General features: G+C 41.8%; 1 protein-coding gene across 3 annotated transcripts in view; it reads left to right on the top strand.

Annotated features, from left to right (window-relative positions):
* Window positions 1–2670: 2670 nt before the first annotated feature.
* Window positions 2671–26473, top strand: part of HDAC9 (histone deacetylase 9) — a 504774-nt gene continuing 480971 nt past the window's right edge. For all 3 annotated transcript variants that reach the window (XM_056857023.1, XM_056857026.1, XM_056857025.1), the window contains exon 1: window positions 2671–2754. In XM_056857023.1, the coding sequence (XP_056713001.1) occupies window positions 2733–2754 (22 nt within the window). In that variant the 5' untranslated portion in view covers window positions 2671–2732. The remainder of the gene's footprint in view (window positions 2755–26473) is intronic.

The raw sequence follows: 26473 nt of genomic DNA, 5'->3' as shown, positions 1-26473 counted from the left end.
AAATGCTTGTTAAACCTACCAAGAAAATGTATTGGCAAGTCATTTGCTTCTTTCCAAGCAATCTAAGCAGAGCATGTTTAAACCAGAATTTATAAATGGAACAGAATGTGCTCTTCTGCCTTAACACATGGAAATACAAAGTTTGCTGCTAGCACATGTTTAAAAATACATTCAGAAAGAATTCAGATTTTTGGGTTTACAAACAAAGAACCTAGTAGTGGGGATGGGACTTCCCTTTTTAGAAATTAGGTATGTACTAAATTAAGTAATCACGTCCTCTCTCCTCTCTTGTCCCATCTTTAATTTTAATCTAAGTCAAATACATTTTAGGCAACAGGTTTTAGGCATTATATACTGTGTTGCAAATTTCTGTGTTGCAAAGATGTAAACGCCTGGAAGAAAACTGGAACAATTTACAAAACAATTGGTTCTTCTTCCTCACCCCCACTTATTTCCAACTGATAAGTTGGGATCTTTGAGGAACACTGGAAAAAGTTCTATTACATATTTTCTCTTTTGGAATGAAGTAAATGTTTCTAAAACAAAGTTTTGCTCCCACCGAATGTGTAGTATAAAGATTTTTATGTAAAACAATCTACAGTATTAGAGAATTATAATGTATATTGTAGACATACAGAACATATGCTTCTTGTTTAAATCAGACTAATTTTGATCACAATATGCTGTGAGGTGTGTGATAATACAGTGTTGAAGGGAAGTCCCTCCCCTCCCCAAACCCCGCCCTCCTCAGGCCCCGCCCCAAAAACCTCCCGCCAATGACAAAGAGGGACCTGGCAACCCTAGTTATCCCTCTAAACCCATTTGCTTAGGGGTGTAACTCTGCTTAGGATGGCACTGTAAGGTTCTGGAAATATTACATCTCTACTAATTACTATAGACCTAATCTATAGTAATTTGCTGGAGATTGCCTTTATTTCTATGACATGAAAAGCTTCATCAGCTGATTCCTTGAAATTTTACCACTGTTAAAGTACAGCTAAAGAGATGGGATGAAAATTTGGCTGCTTGCATTGTAAATCAGTGAGTAATTTTTAGCCATACAGAAATTTGTTCCTGATTGAGTTCTGTTTGACGTTTGTAAAAAAATTATTTTGTGTAATGCATACAAACTGTAAGAAGCTTTCAAAAAGTAAATATTGTATAATGAGATCAACTAAAAAGTATGCGTATAATTGCAGAATAAGCCAGGATGGAGTAAATTTCCTATGGAAATGTTATTTCTGTTCAGTTTCAGTGTAATTTGAAATATGCCCCCATGTTTGACTTATAAAGAGGTCCTATGCTATGTGAATCAAGTGATTGGAAAAATGATATGTCTTTTGGATTCATTCCAGTTGTGATTTTGCAAAATATATTGCAAACTGTGCAAAGAATTTCTAATATTTGTGTGCCAGGACTATTACAGTGTGAGAAAAACCAAAAACAGCATGGGGCTTGAGATGCTCAATGAAATTGCACTGAGACAAAATCAATTTTTAACCACAATTGTTATATTGTTGTAAACTAATATATACAAAATTCCAAAGGTCCCTAAATTATCTGCTCATGCAAGACACTTTTGTCTGTGGAACAGAATGTTCCTCTTTCCCCCCTCCTACTGCAGCCCACTGATCTCCCAAAACTACTGTTCCTGGGCCACAGTAGGGTTGCCAGGTCCCTCTTTGCCACCGGTGGGAGATTTTTGGGGCGGAGCCTGAGAAGGGCAGGGTTTGGGGAGGGGAGGGACTTCAATGCCATAGAGTTCAATTGCCAAAGCGGCCATTTTTCTCCAGGTGATCTGATCTATATCGACTGGAGACCAGTTGAATTAGCAGGAGATCTCCTGCTACTACCTGGAGGTCGGCAACCCTACCCTCAGGGCAATGGAGAGCCTCCCCCCAAACTGGCAGTTGGCAACCCCAGCCACAGGGTAACCTTAGGAACAGCATGAGAGGTCAGTTGGGGGGGGGGTCTGCAGCAGGAACTGGTGGAAATTCCCCCACTCTTTCAATTAGCGGAAAATTTAGTCTGAATCCAACTCAGTATCATAGTGCCAATGGATGCAATGATGGCCAGAAGCACAGGTGGCTTTAAAAAGGGTTTGGACAAATGCATAAAGTCGGTCAATAGCTACTGTCTTATGGTGACTAACTAGAAACTCCACATTCAGAGGCAATAAGCCTCTGAATATCAGTGCTAGGAGGCAACATCAGGGGAAGGCTTTTGCTTCTATGCTCTGTTTTTGGCCCTCCAGTGTAGCTAGTTGGGCACTGTGTAGGGTTGCTGGCTCTGAGTTGGGGAAATTCCTGGAGATTAGGAAGTGGAGCCTGGGGATGATGGGGTTTGGATGGGGAGGAATCTCAGCAGGAATATAATGCCACGGAGTCCACCCTCCAAAGCAGGCATTTTTCTTCGGGGGAGAGAAAACATAGTCTGGATACCAACTGAAATTCTGGGAGATCTCCAGACCCCACCTGGAGGTTGGCAGCCTTATCACTGTGTAAAACGGGCTCCTGGACTGATCCAGCAGGTGTGGGGGTGTTCTTACATCTGTAGCCTGACATTGGTAATCTGTCATGGCTTTTGCCATGGGAGAATTAGTGCTGTGAAACATCTGTATGCATACTGTCTTTTACATTCTTGTTTCCTTTTTGTTTGTTAGATTGAAACCCCAGGTTGTCATCAAGAGTCCCCAAATCTGATCTCTTCTAGTCATCTCTTCGTCAACAGCAATGAGTTCCACAACACAACCAGGTCTGTCATCTTTGTTTAACCTCCTCAATATTTGTGCATTCTTAAAATAGAATAGGCTAAACAGTGAGAACACTAGCAAGATTTGGCTCCCATTCAAATGGTGAGAGAAACACCTCCAGTGAGAGAGAAGAAAAACCCTTGTGCATGTTTGGATAGTGTAAATTAAGCACCTCACTTTAATCTGTATTAATCAGTTCTTTTGTAACTTGTCTATAGCATTTTTGTGGCCTCTCTGGAGCCAACTAATCTTTGTTGTCACCATCAGTATAAATGGTTATTAATCCCAGTAGTTGTTTGAATCTTAGTTGTGTCCTTGTTTGGGTCTTTTGTATATAATTTAATGAACATGATGTCTCTTTTTGTTCAAGTAGTTTTCTCTTCTGCCTTTTTCATCATACGTACCATCATCCCAAGCCAACCAAAGAACTCTGTACATAGAAACAACTCCCATAGATTTCTCTGGGTAGATATTGCATATTGATTCTGCTAACTGTAGTGCAAGAGGCCTTTCTCTGAAGCAAGCAGTGGGAGTCTCACACTGGGGGGAAAGTGCTGCTGTTAGCAGAAGGGACCCATGGGTTTCCGTCCACAGTAATTTGTTGGAACAGGTATTATCAGGTTCTTCTTGGGATAATGCTGCCTTGCTCAGCCCTTGGGGATACAGATCTGGTTGCTTTTTACAATGGGACTATCAAATAGGTGGTCAGTGCTCTCAACTAGTGCAAAGTTGGTTGCTGTTTCATGGGGAAATTAGTTCCAAAGATCACCTTACTGAAAATGTAATCAATGTTGTCAGTAAAAACTGATATTGTTGGTGACTAAGGAGGCCTGGCTTCACTTTCCTTAGCCATGGTAGGGATTTAGAGATAGCGTTATGTATATGTGATCAAATCCTTGACCAGTGCTGAAATGTGAGAGTAGAAGAGTCTTTTTGAGATGACCTCAGTGTTGGTTACAGAGGGGAGAGGAACTATGAAGGAAGATGATTACAAGAGGGAAACCTAAAAGGAAGATGCTGCAGGAATATAGCCCCCCTGACCCTCCCCCCGATGAAGGGGTTAGCAGTGGGTTCAGAGAAGGTGAGGTGGAGATAACCTGTGTGTTACACTGGGATGCAGTACACCCAGGATCAGGAAAGTGTTGATTTCTGTAGGTAAGTGAACCCTCATGGTGGTTACATCATATTAATTTCTTTATATGTAAATAATGTTATTGACATTCATTTGGTACAAGCAGGGAGATCCTCATTCCCATTCTCCTCACCCTCTCTTCTGCTGCTGCTCTGCCCACTCGCTGTGCCACCCTTCCCCCCAGGCTCTACCTGTTTGGGTTGGTTTCCTGAGCAGCACCTCTCTCAGCCTCCCCACCACCCTACCTACCACTGCCCTGCTTGGTTGTAGCACTACAACTGGGCACCTGAAAGTGGTACCTCTGTAGTTTGTTTGCTGCTACCACTCTTATTTACCCACCACCAGCTTTCCCCAATTGCTTGCTTACCTCCTTGGTGGTAGCAATGTCTCTCGTGGCTTCCATGCTGCTGTACAGCTCACTTGGTGATTCACTCACTCATACTGCCTGTCTGTTCCACTTGCTTCTTGCTTGCTTGCTCATCTGCCTGGTGGCAGCTAAAGCCTCTCTCAGCTTCCGTACCACCTCTTGCTTTCTCAGAATGTCGCCTGGTATCTCGTGATGTCAAGGTCTTAGGTGCTTTCAAACATCCCTTTATCATATTTTCCATTGTCAGATTTTTCTGCAAACCTGATGGTTCCAAAGTCTGTAACTACCCCCCACCCCAGTACCTGGCCTTGTTCCCTGTTCTGTGTATTTTTGAGCCACATTTTTGGGTCATGTTCGGAATCAGATTTAATGATAAAGATGTTTGGGCCATATTGCCTTACTCACTGATTGAGTTATCTGAATCCAGCCACTTCTGAAATTTGGCACATGCATATGGAGCGAATACAACATGCCTCTACATCTGGAAAAATTTGACACAACATGAAGCATTCCTCTTAATGTGTGTGTGTGTGTGTGTGTGTGTGTGTAAAGTGCCATCAAGTCGCAGCCGACTTATGGTGACCCTTATGGGGTTTTCAAGGCAAGAGACTAACAGAGGTGGTTTGCCAGTGCCTTCCTCTGTATAGCAACCCTTTACTTTCTTGGTGGTCTCCCATCCAAATACTAACCAGGGCTGACCCTGCTTAGCTTCTGAGATCTGACGAGATCAGGCTAGCCTGGGCCATCCAGGTCAGGGCATTCCTCTTAATAGCATCTAACAATACAAAGGTGGCATCCTATGTAGAGTTGCAACCTTCTAAGGCCACTGCAGTTAATGGGCTTAGACAAATGTAAGTGCTTCGGATTGCACTGTAAGTAAACCGAAGAAGAAAAAAAGGTGGGAACTAATCCTTCATATACTTGAAGAAGCTTCACGTAGTGGTGTGTGGTAACAAGAACTTATGTCTGAAAACACAGGACTTTCATCATCACATCTTTAACAATCCTTATATTGGGGAAGTTTGTGTGTGTGTGTGTGTGGGATCTTCTATAGTAACCAAGAGGGGATCTACTTCCAGAATGCAACTTTTATTTACCAATCTGAAATATACCTAAGTGTCAGTGATAGCAAATGGCGCAATCCTTTGAGGTATCGGTATTTCAACAATTGTTGTATTGTGATATTAATAAACTATTTTTAAGCTGAAGTATGACTAATGGATGCTGCACTTGCTACCCCTCATGAAGTTGTCTCTTGTCCTCAATGGGTTCTGCCACAATAACAATGCAATCCTAAATAGTGTTATGCCCTTCTAAATCTGTTAAACTAAATGGGCTTAGAAGGGTGTAACCATGTATAGAATTGCACTTCTAGTCTTTAACGTGTCATGTGACTTTTTGTTGTTTTTACAATAAGAAGGTAACATGGCTACTCTGTTGGAAATTCTAAGAAGAAGAGTTGGTTTTTATATGCTGACTTTCTCTACCACTTAAGGGAGACTCAAACTGGCTTACAATCACCTTCTCTTCCCCTCCCCACAACAGACACCCTGTAAGGTAGTTGGGGCTGAGAGAGCTCTAACAGAGCTGTAACTTGCCCAAGGTCACCCAGCTGGCTTCATGTGTAGGAGTGGGGAAACAAGTCCAGTTCACCAGATTAGCCTTCTCCGCTCATGTGGAGGAGTGGGGAATCAAACCCTGTTCTCCAGATCAGAGTCCACTGCTCCAGACCACTGCTCTTAACCACTACACCACGCTGGCTATTTATTCTTTGTGCATATAATTAGGATTTAGATAGAAAATTTAATATTTTGGTACCAGTTAAAGAAAAAAAGCAAGAGAGTTTTTTGTGTTTTGTGGGGTGGGTTGCTTCACTTTCTTAGGAATGTTCTTCAATTAATGTTTGCCAAGATAATCTTCTTGTAAAACACCTTGTGCTACATTGCTTATTTAATTACATTTAGAAAAGCACAGTAAGGAATAATCAGAATTCCAAACTTTATGTATTTATAGCATATTATTCTCCTGAAATAAATGGGGGAAACCTAAAATGGTGAGTATATAATTCACTTTAGTTACAAAGTAGATGTTAAATGCCAATAAAGGTTCTGTTTTCTGTTACAAAGTAGATGGGTGGTATTGAAAGCATATATTTTGGTTTGTATGTTCCTGGGATTGAGTTAAATAAAAAGGAATTTGAATGTTTTCTTGAGAAGCAGGAACCTTTGTTTTGCTTACGTGTGTGCATGGCTGATTGTAAAGGTTCAAATATCATAGAATTAGCTGCAATTTCATAATATGTAGGCTCAATCACAGTATAAAACTTTCAGTAAGGAACCTCAAAGCATTCAGAGGAATAGCCATATTCAGCACAGTAAAAATAAAAGAAGTTCTGTTGCAGTTTAAAGACTTATTATGGTGCAAACTCATAGACTAGAGCCCATTTCATCAGATTCGTGAAGTGTACCTGCTTGTTTGCAGATTATGTGCATACAAATGGTACCGGGGGGTGGGGGGGAGATAGCCAGTGGAGCCAAAACAATACATTGTGAAATTTCTATGCCAAGCTCAAAGTTGTACAAGTTATGCTCAAGTTCAGAACAGCAGTAACTATATTATCCCCAGTCTTCCTAGTTTTGCATGTTAACTTCCCACCTGCAGCAGCAAAGAGAACCCTGGTCTCAGTTGAGTCCTAAATGAATAGACTTAAACTTAGCAATAAATTCTAGTTCAGAAATTTCACAAGCAAGAACCTTCCTTTCAAGTTCTTCTTTTCAAGTCCTTCCTTTCAAGTCCTTCCTTCCTTCCTAGAGGTGATTTTCAGGTCAGCATCAGCAGAGAGTCCTGGGAGACTGAAATGTTCTCCCACTGGTTTATGAAATGTTGCTTCCTTATAGAACCAGGGAAAACAACAAGAGAAACCACACTTACTTTTTGGAAGGTTTTGCAGCTTCTATGTAGTACAGGTGGCTGATGTACAGTGGAATAGCCTGGGTGATATTTTTTGTAGTTACATCTGTATCCTTCAGTGATTCACCTCTGACAGTGAATGAGATCCATGCATCACTTAAACCAGAAGAAGGAAAAAGAAAGGGTGACTTTGATATACTCTGTTACATCTGCAGCAAGGGCCGCCAGCTCTCCTGCTATGGCAGGAGACCTCCTGGCAGTCTTGTTTGCCTGCCACTGCTCCAAGCAGCAGTGGGTGAAATTTTTTTAAAAGCCCAGCAATGGCTGTGGTGTCACCATGTTGCGCCCCCCCATGTCCCTGTTCCCAGCCCTCCCGTTGGTTGCCAGGCTGGATCAGGCAAACCTAGTAGCATGGAAGTCTTTTGTGATGGTCAAGTAAGATTTTATAGGCAGTGAAATGTGAGTTTCTAGTAAAAATAACCCCATTTGGCTTCTATGACTTCACCCAGGGATAGGCAACGTCTTTAGCCAGGGGGCTGTATCATCCTCAGTTATGTCTCCCCCCCCCCATGCTAATTATCTGGGAATGAATAGCCCCTCCTAGCGAGGAAAACTGGTGGTTTTCCTGGTCGGAAAGCCCTGCTGAGGAAGGAACAGTGTGTGAATCTGTCATATCCCTGTGAACAATCAGTTGAATCCTTGGCTGAAGGCATCAGAATTTACAGCTCCCCTGGCATTTAGTAGTGATATTTCATTTGACCAATGTGTCTGTTTAAAACAAACAAACAGATTTTAAGCATTCAGGAAAGTTAGGAGAGACCCATAGTATTATTTCAGAATGAATGACTGCAATTGGCTGCTGGTCCACACAGTGCAGCAGGATCCACGCAGTTCACTCTAACCACCCCTGCTACTACCTCAGTAAGGGTTTTGAGGTACGTCCTTTCCCCTGCTACTGATGTGTAGCCATGCTGAGACCTCGATGGTGGATGTGTCCATCAGACAAACATGCTGTTTTCAACAGCTGCAATCCCTTGGGAGCCTCACCTCACATTGGCAGTATTCCCCTCTCACCTTTAGTGTTTGCTCCTGACTTCAGCATCACTTCTAGCAACTTTGCCGCTGTGCATCAGCTGTGGGGGTGCTTTATTTCCTTTTACTTTGCGGCCACTTTTACTCCTGTATAATCGGTGACATCAGTTTTTCCATAGGGTAACGTGGGGGAGGGGAGTACCTAAATGACATTGACAGGGTGGGTGGAATGCTGTGACTCTGATGGGGCCAGGTGATAGAGCCGGACAGCTTAGTAGCCATTGTTGAGGTGTTCCAGAAAGACTCAGATGAACACAAGGCAGTTTTTTTTTTAAATCATCCAATGCTTGTTTATATGATTTGAGCAAGCCTGTGGGGACTCAGAGCTCTCCACTTACGTGGTGTTTGAGTACCTCTTCAGGATGCAAAAGTAACAACCAGAAGTCTGCCCCCCCCCCCGCCCCACAAAAAAACTTTTTTTTAAATGTGAAAACAGACGTGCCCGTACTTCTGCTGATGGGCCTGCTCTCTGAAACTTTTAATGATTTTTTTTTTATTATAAAGAGCGAAGGCTATTAAACCTCCACTCAGGGTAGATTTTTAATGAAGCTTGTGTTTGAAATGACCTCTTTGCCTGCAGACAGAGAGTATTCTGAGTCTGTTGTAGCCATGAGAAGCAACCTAAAAAAAAAAGAGAGCGCACAAATGGCAACATTATCTTTTTCAGGCAAAAATATCTTCCAGGTACAGTATAAGGTTTTAATACGTAGACACAGTCAAGAGGTTGAAGAGAAGAGATAAACTTGTATTTTTCCTTTTTCATACCTGCACGTCCCTCATTATTACCATGTGTGAGCACACTGCAATATTCCTTGTAATCTTTGTAATAGCCTAGGGATTGTGGGGGCAATCGAGTCTCCTAGTGTTATCCAGGATTATTTGGAAGCAGACATAGGTGCTACGTGTGTATCTTCCTAACCCTTGCCAGGTCTGCTAATTCAGTTTTAGTTCATATGTTTCAGTGAACAATTCTTGAAGAATTGATAGTGACTGTATGAAATGTGGGACCATTGAGAAACTGGGGGTCTGGGTGTACACTGAAGCACAAGTTCCCTTCATAAGATCCTTTTACTGCCTGTACAAAGATGGCATATATGGGCTTGATCACCATGTAATCATAAAACTGGGATTGTATGAATTCAGTTGAGAGTTATATCATTACTTCCAGCTATAGGTCCACAAAGCATCTGAGTTGTATTGCTGCCAAAAAGTGGGTTCCAATATAGAAATACTGCAGATCTGTGGGCATCAGCTGCATCTTCCCTCGTGCCTCTTCAGTGTCTTCCTGATCTCCTTTCTCTTAGCTTCATGTTCTGTCCTCTTTTTCCTAGCTCCCTTGTAGCTCACCTGACCCTTCCCCCGTTTGATCCAGAATCTGTATGTTTCACTGCCTTACTGTCTATGAAGGTTGGCTTCTTAGTGGCTGTGACATCTGCCAGAAGAGTCCGTGAACTGGCTTCTCTCAGAGCTGACCCATCTTTCACACAATTTTTTACTGAGAGGGTAACCCTTCGACCTAGCTTGCAGTTTCTGCCCAAGACCTCATCTCCATGGATCATTGCAGCCATTACTCTGCTATAAGCCGGCTGAAGTATGCCAACTTGTCATCCAAGTGCATTCAACCAGGACTCAAGCATCTTTGGCTGCATTCCTATAAGGCGTTCCCTTGATTGACGTCTGCAAAGCTGCCATGTGGTCTTATTCCAAGACTTATGTGCAACATTATGCTGAAGATATAGATTCACAAAGGAAATCAGCCATTGGAAAAAATGGTGCAATTGACAGACTCACTCCTGCCTCCTTGGTGAGTAGCTTGCTATTCTCTCAATGTGGGACTGCATGGAAGAATGAAGATGAAAGCAGGGTTGCACTTACCAGTAACTGTTGTTCATTGAGTTGCTTCTGTGCATGCACACATTCCCTCCCTCCTGCCCCCCTGTGAGTCTTTTTGGCATATTCCTTTTCTTCACTCTGGTGGCTCAGGAGAACTGATGGAAAACAGCACCCCATCCTCTCGGTGTAGGCTGGTTTCAGTGGGGAAACGCTGTCTCGCATGCAAGATGAGAGAGTACCTCTTCAGTTTCTTAAAACTAGAAAGTTCTTCTCTGCTGCTGGCCTGCACAGTCCCAGTGTGGGACTGTATTAAAAACACTCAATGAAAAACAGTTACAGGCATAGTGTCCAGAGTACGCAAAGTGATGGTATCATTTTACTCTGTTTTGGTTAGACCTCACATAGAGTATTGTGTTCAGTTTTGGGCACCAGAATTTAAGAAGGATGTAGACAAGCTGGAACATGTCCAGAGGAGGGCAGCAAAGATGGTGAGGGGTCTAGAGACCAAGTCCTCTGAGGAAAGGTTGAAGGAGCTGGGTATGTTTAGCCTGGAGAGGAGAAGACTGAGAGGTGACATGATAACCATCTTCAAGTACTTAAAGGGCTGTCATATAGAGGATGGTGCTGAGTTGTTTTCTGGTGCCCCAGAAGGTTGGATCAGAACCAATGGGTTGAAATTAAATCAAAAGAGTTTCCATCTAAACATTAGGAAGAACTCCCTAACAGTTAGAGCAGTTCCTCAGTGGAACAGGCTTCCTCGGGAGGTGGTAAGCTCTCCTTTCCTGGAGGACTTTAAGCAGAGGCTTAATGGCCATCTGTCAGCAATGCTGACTCTATGACCTTAGGCAGATCATGAGAGGGAGGGCATCTTGGCCATCTTCTGGGCACGGAGTAGGGCCACTGGGTGTGTGGAAGGGGAGGTAGTTGTGATTTTCCTGAATTGTGCAGGGGGTTGGACTAGATGACCCTGGTGGTTCCTTCCAACTCTATGATTCCATGATTCTAGGTAAGTGCAACCCTTCCCCCCCCGAAATGGGAGTCATTTGGACTCTGTGATCATGAAAGAGCTTCATGCCTTAGCTCACACTTATCAAAGTATAAGAGAGAAGTATCTGCTTAGTTGAGAATATCTCTAACAAGTGATGTTTCAAGAATTTTCCTCCTACACCAAGTGGGCTGAACAAAGGAAGGGGTTCTGATTTTTTTCTTTCAGAGAATGCAGTTCTATTAATGGCTAGCTGGTGACAGTGGAGAGTAAGCCCTATTTGGCAGCGGATAAGCTTAAAGAAGTCAATTCTCATTGTGGCCTAGCAACTTGGAGGCTGGACCAGCTGAGTAAATCCCCCATTCTCCATGGTAAAAACAAAGGCCTGAGAGGTTAGACAAATTCATGTACGAAATGTTCATCAATAGTGGTTAGCCATAGTGATTAAATGGAACCTCTGTGTTCAGCAGCATTAACCTTTTGAATGCCAGTGCTGAAGGGCAGCAATATGGGGAGGCTTTGGACTCCATGCTCTAGTTGTAGGCTTCAGAGAGCATCTGGTTGGCCATTGTATGAGGCAGGATGCTAGTCTTGGTGGGCCGCTGATCTAAATTAGCATAAATTCTCTTGTGTTCTTATGTGAAGTGCGGGTCAGCACTGAATCCAACAATGACGTTGAAGAAATGTTAACTATCAAAGCTATGTGATGCTTCAGTCTCTAAAAATGATGACGCTTTCTTTTTCTATCTAGGATGATAACGTACATTCAAGTGTGCAGGTTAGTTTAGCAGAAATAGGTGTGTTTGCATCAGTGATGCTGTTCAATGTTTTAAAAAGCACCGGATATTTTTTCTGGTCCATTTGATAGAAGGTGTCATTACTTTAGGTGCTTTGAACACAATATTTAGATGGGTGTTTTTATGTCCTCTGCTTATTCCCTGTGAGGAATATTGGAGGGATAATATCAGTAGAGTTCTATCAGATAGAGGGTTGCTTCAGACATTATGAAGGAGCAGTAGATATTCACAAGCTACTGACAAGTCCAGTTTTTTTGCTGCTTAGGTATTCAAGACATGTTTCCTTTTTTGCAAGGAGGACATGTGTTTTAGGAGAAGAAGCAGAAGGTTTTTTGGGGGGTTTTTTTTTTGGCTTGATTGCAGCCAAGGTTGGTGAATTGCTGACTCAAAAGATTAGCCATGAATCCAGTGAAAGAGATATGTGGTACCCAGATGACCTGCTAAGAAACCTGCTTGACTATCTTCTGTTTGCACGGTGAAAATACACAATAAGTGTTTCCTTTGATAGCATGATGCAACAAGAAGGCCTCCTGTGTAGTAACATTTACTTACAACAACACCAGAACCAATTTAATTGAACGCAGCTCTATGAGCCTTTAGGGACCAGTGCCTGTCTAAATGAATGGCCAATTCTTACAGCTATAAAGCAAATGCTTAAATCCCATTAGGAAGTGGTGAATGCTTGTGTTTTGTTGTTTGTCATGCTTATTCTAAACTATGCAATCGTTAAGGAAATGTTTACATCCTGTTGCTGTTATATATTCTTAACCAATCAGTGCACATAAGATGTTGGGGGGGGGGGGATATGTGTGGGTTACTCCTTCTCTTTTAAAGCCCTATTTCTTTTCAGAGGGGGAGGATTGGTATTGCCTGGAATTGTTTGTTAAAAAAGAAAAGAAAAACATTTTAAAAGTGAGGAAATAAGTACAAGTCCACAGGTTAATTAGCATGCAAAGGGTGCACCGCTGTATGCTTTATTAAGCCTGCTCATCAACAGGAATCTGGCATCTGCGTTTTAATTCATGGTTCGTGGCTTGGGCTTTGTTGTCGACTAGTGGACAAGGCCTCCATCCACAGTGATGTCATAACATGCCAAGCACAACCATTCCTCTTGAATCTTAGGAGAGTCTCTGAGTAAAATTTGTTGGCAGTGGGAATATTACCTCAGGCCCCGGTGAAAGAATTATCTCCTCCTAAGTGAAACAGTCCAAGAAAAAACAGCGTGAAAGTCTTGGCATAATGGGATTTTATATGAATCAAAATATTTTTTGAAGTGCAGGTCCTTGTGCAGAAAGTGTTCTCTGGTCTTTCTCTGTTATTATCCGGGAAGCAAGATGACTTTTTTTTGTGTGTGTTATTTATATAACTGTTTCTGAACTTGTGCTTTTTTTTTTTTTGTAACTGAAATATTTAATGTTTTGGGAAATATCAAGATCTTAATTTTATTTTCTATGTGACTCACCAGTTTTTCTGGGGGAAAGGGGGTCAACAGGGTGAGGAGGAAAGAAAATTGCTGACCTTTTCTTGAAATGGGTTTGATGCTGTTATTATATAGGGTATGCGGGGGCAAAAGTCTGAAAGTGAATTCAAGATAGTTGAACACATAGCATAGATAGACTAAGCTGATATGTTAATTGTGAGTATCAAAGTTGTTTGAACGTTGAGCATTTATAAAGACCTTTTCCCCTTCATTTCCCTTACCCCTTTTACAGCCTCTTCCAACATTACCTTCAGTAGCATGGGGAACTGCGGTGATGTGGGACTTCTTCATGACGCTCAACTGAGGTCTCATGGGAGCAGCTCATACTGCAGTTCTTTCTCTGCCAGCGCTCCCTTTGCAGGAGCAAGACTGGCATGAGCTTCTTCCCAAAGGAGCCTGACCTTATTGAGAGAGATGCAGAAGTAACTTCCATTCATTTTGAAGGTCATGTCAAAAGGGTCCCTGAAAAACATATGTAAGGCAAAGATTGGCTCTCAGTACTTTCCTGTAGAGATTGGAGAAAGTCTGTGGAGACTGTTATTTCTGACTTCGAAGGCCATAGGTTCTCTACCTTTACTCCTATTACATTTATCAAGTATTAGTATTATTTTGTGTGTGAGAGAGAGAGACACCAGGAATGTGTGTGGCATTTTACAAAATATAATAACAAAAATTCATTTCCTAAGGAGAATCCAAAATTTTAAAGAAGAAGGACAACAGGAGGAGGAGAGGGTCATGGCAGACATGATATTTAAATGCATTTACTCCAGTTACAGGCTTAGATTCGAATGATGAGATGAAGCTCACAAATGTGCCAGTGTGTTTCAGTGTAAATTTCAGTTGCACACAGCAACAGATCCTGATATGGATCAGAGCTGTGCAGTGAAAATATGGGCAAAACAATAGATTCTAGGGCTAATAGCAATGTGGGGAGGGCAGTTTTTATGGGGAAAGTATGCAGAGGGGAAAGGGGTTTTTTAAATCTACAGGGGGAAAGAATCCAGTCTTTTCCATCCCTGCTGTGTAGCCTTAATCCACGCTGTGATCCAGCACTGATTCTATAATCATTGTAAAAATGTATGGGGGATTTGGTGACTGATCTCTCAACATCTTTTGGGAGATGTAGTGAGAAGGAGTTTCACCAAAACCTGAACTGAAAAGGTGGATTTTGAGGATGAATTGGAAGGAAATGAGACATTAGAGTGCACTAGTGTTCTGGGAGGATGTACAAGGCAAAGAAGCAGCAAGAGTAATAGGACAGAGTTGTTAGAGCAGGCATCTGAGGGTGGTGGAGCTTCAGGAACAAAGTTACTGGGAGGGAACTATCGGAGAGGAGAGCTGGAGCCATTGAAGCTAAGGGCAAGGATTGTGCTAGATTTAGGCACAGTTAAGAAGCCAGTGAATGGATTTTAGAGGCAGCTAAGAGGTTGTAGTATTCAAAGCAAGAGATTGCTAGAGGTTGTTGCTTAAAGAGCTTCATATTTTGTGCATTGCTGCAAAAATGTGACTCAAATCTGAGAAGGTGATGAAAATCAGGTAGCCTTGTTGAGGGCAGTAATGTGGGGTATAAATTTTGTAAATAAATCAAGCAGAAACATCAGACAATGGAAAGAGAAAGTTCAAGGGGTATGCAGAGGGAATGGATGAAGTATTTGGATGGGAGACTATCAAGGAAGCCCAGGGTCACCTCACAGAGGCAAACTATCTCGGAACGTCTCTTGCCTTGAAAACCCTATGGGCTCGCCATAAGTCGGCTGCAACTTGACGGCACTTTCCACCACCACCAAGTTATGTTCAAATGCTCTCCTGAACAAATTGGTGTTGCAAAATCTCCAGAAAGATGGAAGTATTGGAGGAAGGCTATTTCACAATATAGGGAACTATGAAAGTCCAAGACCAAAAGGTGGCCATTCTCACCTGTCTGCTTGAGGGGATAGAGAGAACACACTGATTAGGTATTTTTCGAAATGGTGGATTATCTACATGACTTGTCTGTGCTTAGCAATTAATTTTCTGAAGCCATTATTGTGCTCATGAGAACGGCCACCAAGAGCTTGTGGAGTTTGCTGTGAAGTGGACTACCGGTTTACATAAAGCAAGTGAAATTTTTGGGAAGAAGTTCTTGGATGTTTCCATGTTGACTTTTTATGTAAAAGCTTGATTATGATTATTCATGTATATTTTGTTATGATTATGTGATTATATGAGATAAAAATTTACATTGTTATTTATAAAAGCATATATTGATGTGTTTACCTATACTGATTTTGTGGGTTGTTTATTATAACTTTTTTGTGCTCAACAACAATCTTCCATTATTATTGTAGTAATACTTGTATATAGTGCTTATTAAATCCATGTAGAAGAGCCATAATGGAAACTGATGCTGCAACATAAACCTGTTGGCTGGCTGTTCTGAGAAGACACCTTTTGTTGGCAGTTGTGTCTGCTTTCCCTCTCCCCCTTTCAGGCACCATGTGGTTGTGTTGCTTACTCCACTGTGCATAGCCAGGATGTGAGAATTTAAACAATTCCACTAGCTTGCATAGGCAAAATGACACGATGCAGAGCTAACATTGCTTCAATTTATTTTGAGACTGATTACTGCACATTCAGTGTTAAGGAGTTTCTCGGGGAATAAACACTGAAAGATGGCAAAAAACAATAAGGTAGAGGCTTTTTAAAATATATTTCATGAAGACTGTTGTTTCCTGGAAGCAGAACTCAGGAATAGTCTAGGTGAGTTTGTCTGGATTGTATTTATTAAGTTTTTGCCTCTAATTGAATTTATTGATTTGAGCAAAAACATATTCATATTGAAGCCATAAATGTTTGCATGTAAGTACTTACTTATGCTACAGTCCTTAAAAATTTGTTTCCCATTTGGGAAAAAATGGGCCATTCTACTCAAAGTCCTTATTTGGTCCTACTTTGGTCACTGTACGGTTCACATCAAATGTGTATGAGTTTCATGTATTTGTTGACTGTGTATAACCCACCTATGATATAGGCCTTATATGTGTATAACTCACCTATGATATAGGCCTTTAATTGTATTGTGCACCATATTAAAATTTATATATTTGTAATTTTAGTATTTTTTAGCTCAACCCTTTCGGTTTGGATTCAACATTTTGGTTGAGTTTAATTTGTTCCCCCCTTTTGTTGTTGTTACTATTAGGGAGACCATGAAGAGTAGGCCCTGAGGTGAGCAGAGGGAGGGGGTGTTTCCTGACAAAGCATTATCAGTAGTCAAATATGGAGCAGTTAGGTTTTCTGGCTGCTCAGTTCTGCCAACTCTGTATCTGGGTGAGTACAAGGGGTGGTTCTACTAAGCAAACTGGGTTTTCTAACAACTTGAGAAACCACAGTTAGTACTAACTGTGATTAACAGGTCAGTTTGAAACCATGATTTTGAATCCTGCTTTAGTGTCCACCAACCAACCATGGTTTCTTGGTAGCCTTATTTGGACATCATAACAAACCGGAGCTTAACACCTGAATGCATGTTTTAAATCTGTTGAAAGCCACTCTCCAATGTAAAGTGTGGCACCTATAATGTACATATTGGCTCTAAAAGCATTGCTTTGCAAATAAACAATTTTCAACTGCTAGAAAAAAATACAATGAAGGGCCTATTGTATCACCTTGGAATTTTATCAGTGTCTGAATTATTAGATTCACTGCCTTAACTATCAGAGTAATAATTAAAATAGCAGATTATTTAGAACACTCAAAGAAAGCATATTTGACAATTTTTAATTTTTCCCCACCCACTCACCACTTTTTCATTTGTCTCTGGCAGCCTAGATGTATGTGTTGCAGCAGAACTGATTCGCTAATGCGAAAGAGAACATACTTAAAAGATAATTTGTAGATCAGGTTAATTCATGCCTTAGTATTCCCTATTACTATGTATGAATGTGATAGCTGGACAATGAAGAAAGCTGACAGGAAGAAAGTAGATTCCTTTGAAATGCGGTGTTGGAAGAGAGTATTACGGATACTGTGGACCCCCTCCCCAACCAAATAAGTGAACTCAAATTAAGCATGAACTGTCCCTAGAAGTAAAATTATATATATATAGTAATTTTGGTTTTTATATATAAATATAAATCTATTTTGCCTTTCTTTTAGTCTTAGTCATAGTGTGACACTGTTCAGAGCCAAATTGGCTTTATGAGCAGTATAATCAAAGTATCATTAAAGTAAGTATCTATAAAGGAAGCCATGGCCATCAGTCTGCAAGACTTGAGCAACGCTGTTAACAATAGGACATTTTGGAGGACATTGATTCATAGGGTCGCTGTAGTGGGAAGCAACTCGATGGCACTTAACACACATACAGTTTAATCAGTCAGGCCCTTTGGCTTGCCTCTTCTGGGTATAACTAGTAGTCCCCCAGTTATAGCCATTCTGTATGAACTGTAGACATTTTGTACTTTGCATGCATGAGCAAGTATTCAATTTTCAGAAGATGCAATTTCTGGGCCAGCTGTGAAAAAGATGAGGTGGGGCACAAATTGCTTGATGAGAAGTGGGGCTTTGTCTCATAATGGTCTTTTACAGTATTTTAGGATGTTGTGATGGAGACAACGTAGGGAAGAATGGGAAAATGCAGTCTTTGTTTCAGTCGAGTGTGAGGACTTGCAGTGCAAACCCTAGGCAGAACTGCTACAGTCTAAGCCCGTTGAAATCAATGGACATAGAAAGGGGTAACATGAATGGAAATAAATTCCTTTCTGTGAAACTTGGAACAGGCTGTTGTTGGTCAGGAAGGGAAGATAATATGGAGTCCAGCACTGTAAGGGTGTCAATTAGGTTATGACCAGGTGACACCCTCTTATACTAAGTTGCATCTAATTCTGCATTTACCACTCTGATTAGCTCTCTAGGGACTTAGGTATAGAAAGTTCTTTCTCATCCACTGTCAGAGACTCTTTAATTGGAGATGCCAAGGACTGAACCTGGGATCTTTTGCAGGAAGATGCTCTATCACTGAGCCATGTCCAGTCCTCTCTGAACAACATCTTCAAGACAGAAACCAGATATTTAGCACACATATAGTCCACATCTGCCTGGTTCTTAGAAAAAACAAAACATAACAGGAAAGGAGATTTTTATCCTTCTCCCTTAATATATGCTGGCAGCTTGGATTCTTTGTTTTTCCAGACTGTGAAGTGTAGGTAGCGTAATTCAGGACTTTCACTGGACTTCTGTTTCAAATGAAAGCAGATTGGAATTTACACACCAGTGCAGCTTGAAGTATGAAATGATTAAGTTCAGTTTTAACTGCTTATCACAAACTGCAAAGGAATAAATCATAATTACTCACGCTCATTTGCTTTGCTTACTTTTCCGTCTCCGACTTCATCCTCCAGTTGGTACAAACTAATTTCCTCTTCTTGTATGGATCAAATAGCATAATATATTGGTCTGTGTGTCAGGTTGCTTATTTGCCGGCTCTGGTCTTTTGATTTATTTCCATATTGTTTATTAATCACATTATGGGCAGCGCTCTTGTTTTTAAAAGAGAATGCCACAGTCAGCTTGTATAGCAGGGATGAGAAGCCTTTTTTCCACCAAGGGCCATTTGGATATTTATAACATAATTCGCGGGTCATACAAAATTATCAACTTAAAAATTAGCTGACCAAGCAGGTAGCTGCCCCAGATGACCCCCCCCACGCAGGCAAGCAGGCAGGTATCCAACCAGTGGCACAGGATGGTCTGTTGCACCAGTCAGGCACAGCCGTCCAGCTGTATGCCGGAGTTGCTCCTGCTCCGCAAGGTTGGGGCTGGATTCTACAGCCGGCTCCTGCTACCTCCACCTGTAGGGATGAAATGAGGACACACTGGCTAAGAACTCCCCCCAGGCGCGCATTTGGCCCTGCCCTCTTTCACCCCTGCATTGTCGCCACTTACGCCCCCAGCCCTCTTGTAGTACAGAGGGAACACGTTTCTCCATGGCCCGGGTGGGAAAGGGTTAACACAGTTTCTTGGACAGTCCTAGCAGCTCCATAGCTGACGACTCTTCTGCAAGGGGGGGGGGGGGAAAGGTTCCTTTTCTCGACAAAACAAACTCACATCTGCTTTGAGTAGAGGCTATTCCTGTCCAGGGGAGGGGGCGGATCACCAGTCTTAGATCCTTCTGAGCTAGAGATCTGCCAAGACCCACGAAGGGCCAGACCAAATGATTTCGCGGGCCTTAAACGGCCCCCGGGCCTGACGTTCCCCACCCCTGTTGTATAGCATCATATAATAGATTGAAGAGCCTTGGAGAGCCTCTTCCATTTGGATATTTCTTGTACATGAAGAAAGAAATGCCTTTCTGTCAAACTTGTAACAGGCTGTTATTGGTCCATCATAAGGTGGCACAGACTCTGATCGTATTATTTTTGGTCACATTGTTCTTTAGGGTAGACTGTCTCTCTCTGTCTCATATGCTGGAGGGGCCCTGTATTTTTCACTCTCACAGATTAACACTCATTAGTAGTGGACTAGAAGTTACCGTGTCTTTAATAGCAGCTTGATTTTCAGTTTTTTGTTTGTTTTTGTAGTAAAGAGAGGGCCCTGACCTGGATGGCCCAGGCTAGCCTGATCTCGTCAGATCTCAGAAGCTAAGCAGGGTCAGCCCTGGTTAGTATTTGGATGGGATACCACCAAGGAATACCAGGGTTCCTGTACAGAGGAAGGCACTGGCAAACCACCTCTGTTAGTCTCTTGCCATGAAAACCCCAAAAGGGGTCGCCATAAGTTGGCTGCAACTTGACGGCACTTTACACACACACAGTATAGAGAGGAGCATCATTGTCTAGAGAGGAGCATCGTTGGGGAGGGGCTGTTGCTCAGTGGTAGAACATCTGCTTGGCAGGCAGAAGGCCACAGGTTCAGTCCCCGGCATCTCCAGTTAAAGGGACTACGCAAATAGGTGATGTGAAAGACCTCTGCCTGAGAACTTGGAGAGCCACTGCTGGTCTGAGTAGACAATACCGACTTTCATAGACCAAGGGTCTGATTCAGTATAAGGCAGCTTCATGTGTTCAATATGTTGCTCACTGACTATTTAATTTTTATCCCACCCTTCCTCCAGCTTAGGAGGTGTACATGTTTCTTGCCTTCTCTTCAACATTGCTGTATGGTAGGTGAGGCTAAGGGGGAGGGATTGCCTCAAGATCACCTAGGGTTTCTCCACATGGTCCCCCCGCCATCAGTTATGACTCCATGCGGCTTTGGCTTATTTCCTAGTTTCTGTATGCATTTTTGTGCCTTTGGTTTTTGCTTTGGTGCTTTTGTTTTTTTCTTTGGTTCTTTTGAGACTATTTTTACCCTGATTTTTTTCTGGAAGTTGATCTTGAGTCACCTTTTTCCTTGTGTGTAATGTTTCCCTGTGGATTGAGGATGTCTTTGAACCAGGATCTCCCCAATCCTAGCCTGATAAACAAGCTGATTTTATGACCTTAGGCAGATCAAGAGAGGGAAGGCATCTTGGCCTTCTGGTCATGGAGTAAGGGTCATGGGGTGTTGGGGGGAGATAGTTGTGAATTTCCTGCATTGTGCAGGGGGTTGGACTAGATGACCCTGGTGGTTCCCTTGAAATCTATGATTCTGTGCTTCTATACAGAGAAAGAGTTCTTGGGAATGCCTTTGGATTCATGAAGATGTAGTTAGGAATCATGGGAACTGTGGGATCTTCCTCTACTCTACTGGTGCAAGTGCTTTGAAGACAAGGGAGTGAACCTGCACCAGTGGATTCCTAGGTTCAATTCACTCTTGCGAGCAGCTGCTTTGTTTCTGCTATGCAATCACTCCTGGCAGTCTCAAGAAATGAATTTATGTGGCAAAAGCAATCCATGTTATCCATGGGAACAGCCAGTGTTACATAGACAGAAAAGACAAGAGGAAGTTCTGCAGATAGGATATGTGAACAGTTCCACAGATGTTCCTTCCTACAATCCCATACCCAGGAAGCAAGAGAAGAGTTCATACATTCATACATCCGTGCAAGCTGATGACTAGTTACAGGGAACAGAGATGCCAGTTGTTCTGAATTATTCAGTTGCCGTCAGCTTGGCCAAGCATCCCGTGGATACTTGGAACGGACCACCAAACCTATTTTTTGACTACAGTATGAACAGAGGTTTCCTGGAGAGGGGAAAAAAGCTTTTACATACTATATAATCTAGCTCAGTTTTTCATGACAGATTTTTTTTTTGCTTTTGTTTTTGCTTCCTGCAGTGTCCAGATCTCCAAGGAGACTCCTTTTCAGGCGGTTTTTGAAAGAGGGGGCAGTATATGTGTATGTGTTCTTTAAAAAAAAAAGGACAGGGGCTGTTTTTCTTAGCCTTCTAATCCATCTTGTCTGATGGCAAGTCTGCCATAAGAATTGCACAAGCCTTTTCTTAACGGTAGGTGGTTGTTCCTTTATTAATGTAAACACCATGTGCCTTGGATGTGCGAGCCCTAAAAATAAACTTGCAGAGATAAAAATAGATTTCTGGGGAGTTTTGGGATGCTGCTTAATCAGAGCCAGCTGCAAGCTGTCTAGAAAATGTAAGTTATATGAGCCAGATGGCTTTTGCCCTTTTTTGCTTGAGACAGCATGCAATTTGGGCGACTGCAGCTTCCATAATGCATTTTGCCAGTCAAACTGTTTTGATAAACATATTTGTTTAGAGCAGACATTTTTAATTAGGAAGCTAGTAAAATGTTAATTTATTTTAATCCTTCCCTTCAGGGGTAAGTCAAAAGAGGTTTTTTGTTTGTTTGTTTGTTTTTAGCATGGTATGGAATTCACAGAAACATATTGTGTGAATCGACTCCCAAAGCCAGAATGTAAATATGTAGGTGTTGATTTTAACAGGGGCACACACAATACAACACTCTGAAGGTACGACCTGGGTTTGTATTTCAGAGGTAATTTGTATTCACAAGGAAGGTAGGATTTGAGACATAATCCTTCTGACATCTGAATTTGGCTGATGATACCATCTAAGGTATAGGCTGATGGTACCTCCTAAGGTATAGGCTGGTAAGGCATGGAAAGTGCCATTCCTTGGTTAACCAATGGAACAGTCAATACTTCATATCACCCTGCATTTAAAACCTCTTGTCGGCGTTCCTCCAGAAAAGTTTGTCTCAATAATTTAAATTAATATTTATAACAAGCGTGATCTGAGGATTACAATGGCTCAGGATTCTCAATGGCACTACAAGCCAACAGGGTCCACTCAGCTCAGACCAAGACAATTGTACCCATGTAGGGTTGCCAGCCAGGCTGTTCACTCCAGTGAGAGCAAAACTGGGCATAGCGATGCCATGATGTCATTTGTGGTTGTACCCAGAAATGATGTGATGCTTGAGGGATTCCTGAGGGATTCTTAGAGCATCATGACATCATTTCTGGGTACAACCAGAAGTTATGTCATGACATTGCTCCCCCACCCACCCCGTCCATTTTTGCTCCCTTTCAAGTGAAGAGCAGCAGTGGAGCTGGGTATGGGAGATTGCCCACTGTGACAGGTCTGTTTGACCAACTGAGGGGACATACATAGCCTCTTATGATTTTGGGGAACCAGGTTTGTTTCGAACTTTAAGCTTTCCACCTCAGTTACAAGATGTTATTATAGGGTAGCACATGTAAAGGCTTTAGTTTCACTGCTGTGAGGTAAGTTTTGTGGTGAGCAAGTAGAACATGGAGATCACTGAGGGAGGAGTTGTATGTAAATAACAAAGAAGGTTTATTTATTTGCAGGTTGTTTTTAAAGAACAGATCAGCAGCCCAGGTCTCCATGTAGTCAAAGGAGAAACCTGGATGAGGCACATACATTTATGCCAGTTATGACTTCAGTGTGTGGTTTGAATTATCTTGAATGCTTTCAGGTACAGATAGGCATTCAAATAGGCCACTAGGTTGGACTCTTTCATCCACACAGGATTCCACCACACCAGCCTGCCCTTCCCAAAAGTCAGGCTAAATGGGATAAGGTCTACATTACCAGCAGGGATGCCAACCTCCAGGTAGTAGCTGGAGATCTCCTGCTATTACAACTAATCTCCAGCCGATAGAGATCAGTTCAGTTCACCTGGAGAAAATGGCCACTTTGGCAATTGGACTCTATGGCATTGAAGTCCCTCCCCTCCCCAAACTCCACCCCAAAAACCTCCCGCCAGTGGAGAAGGGGGACCTGGCAACCCTAATTGCCAGAGACAGGCCTAACAATCAGGTACTCTGTTCTCTCCCAGAGGTAGAGTTAAACTACTTTGCCATGCTACCAGTCAGAGCTATCTTTCTAACTGTTTGCTCTTTTGTTGAGGCAGACCCAAAACTATCTCTGCACTCTCCAAGAGGCAGATCTGAGCTCCCACTGTGCTTCCCTCCAACATTCTGAAAAAGGTTGCGCAGCCCCATCACCACTCAAGGGGGCATTCCCGGGGCGAAAGAGCTGTGGAAGCTGCCTAAAGGCAGCTCCAAACCCAGGAACGCCCAACCCCACGCTGACAGCAAGAGTAACATATACAGCAAAGTGGAAGGCAGAGAAATACCCAGATTTGAATGAATGGATGAGTAAATTAACTGAATATGTGATTATGGCAAAACTAACATCATTTATACATAATAGGCCAATTTCAAAATTTCAAGAAAAATAGAATATCTTTTATAATTATATAGTTGGAAATTAAGAATAAAGTTAAATCAAAACAGAAGAAGAAAGATTTAGGTAATATATTCTTTGCAATAAATATGTTATTAGATATGAAGATATGTTGAACAGATAATGTAGCTCCAAAAATGTAAATAGTAAGTTCCATACAAATTGTATGAATATGAATGTTCATGTTTTAAGTTTATGTTTGTTTTGAGTATTGAAATAAAACTTTTAAAACTTTTTTTTTAAAGGAAGTGGATTGGAAGTGCATTATTCAGCGTGTGTGAAAGCAAGATGTGGCTAGTGATAAGCATGATTAAGCCATTCCTTTAATGGGAATGACTTTCTTAAGGTAATGAACAAGCTTAAACACAATTTGTGCAGCCAACTTCAAGCTGTGGCTTCACAATCCTGGTTTGTAGCCGATAGTGTTCCATGGTTTTGTTATTTGGATATTATGTTTATTTATTTAAAGTATTTTTACTCCATCTTTCTTCCTGATGGACACTCAAAGTGGCGTACAGCATTCCATTTTATCCTCACAACACCCCTGTGAGTTAAGTTCGGTTGAAAGAATGTGGCCCAAAGTCACTTAGTGTGGGGATTCAAGCCTGGGTTTCCCAGGTTTGACACTTTAACCACTACACTACTACACTATACTTTTAACAGTGCACTACTCAGTGCCCCCCTCCACATACACAAATACTAAGAAACACTGAACAACCTACTCATAGATCTCTTACTTAAATTACAATATGACCCCAAGGCCGCTTTGTGTGTGCCTGTGCTGATCGCCACCGTAGACTCTGGTGCATGATACCTGTCAGGCCTTTGCTGGCAGCAGGAGTAAAGGCTCTTGACATGAGTAGGCCAGTTTCTGGTTACACGTCAAGTCCTTGGTTCTCATGCCTGTAAACTCTATGTACAGTTTCGCTCGTCCTGTTTTCCACAGCTGTGCTCTAATGTTTATTCTTCCTTCCTGGGAATCGCTTAGCTCGGGGTTGCTTAGCCATGTTTACCTTCACAGCCTGTAGTGCTTTTAAACATATAACCTGCCTATGTTTCGCCATTACCAGCCTCACCTGCCTGTAGGCAGTCAGTCCTTTAATCTGTCTTTTTGCTCCTAATAAAGTATTACTGCTTCAGAGCTACGTGCCTGGATGAGTTTGCTTAAGGGATGCTAGGGACAGACGCCTGATCCTGACAATACCCACGCAGAACACATCTGGTCTCAAGAGCTGTGTTCTGCTGTGAGTTGGAGGATGTTCTAAAGGAACACCAGAGCTACTAGACTGTGATGTTTAAGAATAAGTTAGAGATATGTTTCTCTTGCACTTACTCTCTCTTCACTTTTGGGGTCAGATGAGAGGGGTACAGGTTAAAGTTAAGAGCAAAACTTAACTGTATCTGTCGTCTGTGTTCATTTAATAAAGGAAGGAAGTGGCATCTGCTCTAGTTCAAGATCTTTGCGGCATCCAATAACACAGTAATACATTTGTACCCTGTCATCTTCTTTTCAAAAACCTTTTCCCCCTATCTAGCTTGCTTATTAAATGCTTCTATTTATTACTTCAAGTTAAAAAAAATCATTAAAACTGTTGCTGGTAATCTTTGATTCTGAGGCAGCATGACCCTGTGTAAGTACTTATCTGATGAACTGCAGGCTCTGAATGTTTCTCTGAAGCCTTCATGCTAATACTTTTTCCTTGTGTCATAATAATTACATTTTAAGTCTCATGGCAGTCTTCTGTGCTCATAATGCATTCAAAAGATCTTATTTGCATCTCCATCCTGAATAAATTAAAATAATGCTGTCGGAAACAGCTTCATAGGAATTGAGTTTCCATATCTTTCAATTCCTATTCGAGTTTTCTAATCTGGTGGAAATGTTAACAATTCAGAGGCAAAAGAAATGCAAATACCTTTGATAGATGCATTCAGCAAAGTCGCCTGGGTGCTCCTAGAGATAAGATTAATAATTAAATTTCTAAGAACTTACTAATGTTCCCCATGCAGCTGCAAGTTCTGGGTCGCTGTTGCTTTCCGTTATCTTTAATCAGGAATAGGGAACATTCTGAAGTGACAGTAGATCTTGCTGTCGTAAGTGAAGGATAAAAGGTTATAGCAATAATGACTGTATATTACCTGGGAATGTAGCAAAACGACCAAATTTACATTTGAAATTGGAATAGTGTGTCTGCCATACTAATAGAAAACCTACAATCAGAATGAGAATCTTTTCTCCTAGTTTGAACTATGTTGCAGAGACTACTGAAAGATTCTTCTTGTTTAACGAATTAACCAGCCAACTATTCAGTGCACTAAATTTTATAGGGCTTTGGTTGTTGTTTTTTAAAGAGCCAATACCCAACTGGTGGCATAATCTTAAACACATTGACATATGAGCAGTCCTAATACACTGCTTGATGTATCCACATCCTTAAGAGCCCGTGAAGATAGGTTTTAGCATATAAGA

The sequence above is a fragment of the Euleptes europaea genome, chromosome 11 (genome assembly GCF_029931775.1).
Source record: "Euleptes europaea isolate rEulEur1 chromosome 11, rEulEur1.hap1, whole genome shotgun sequence".
NCBI classification, from domain to species: Eukaryota; Metazoa; Chordata; class Lepidosauria; order Squamata; family Sphaerodactylidae; genus Euleptes; species Euleptes europaea.
Note: the sequence above shows the minus strand (reverse complement) of the source record. Positions and strands in the feature narration are given on the sequence as shown.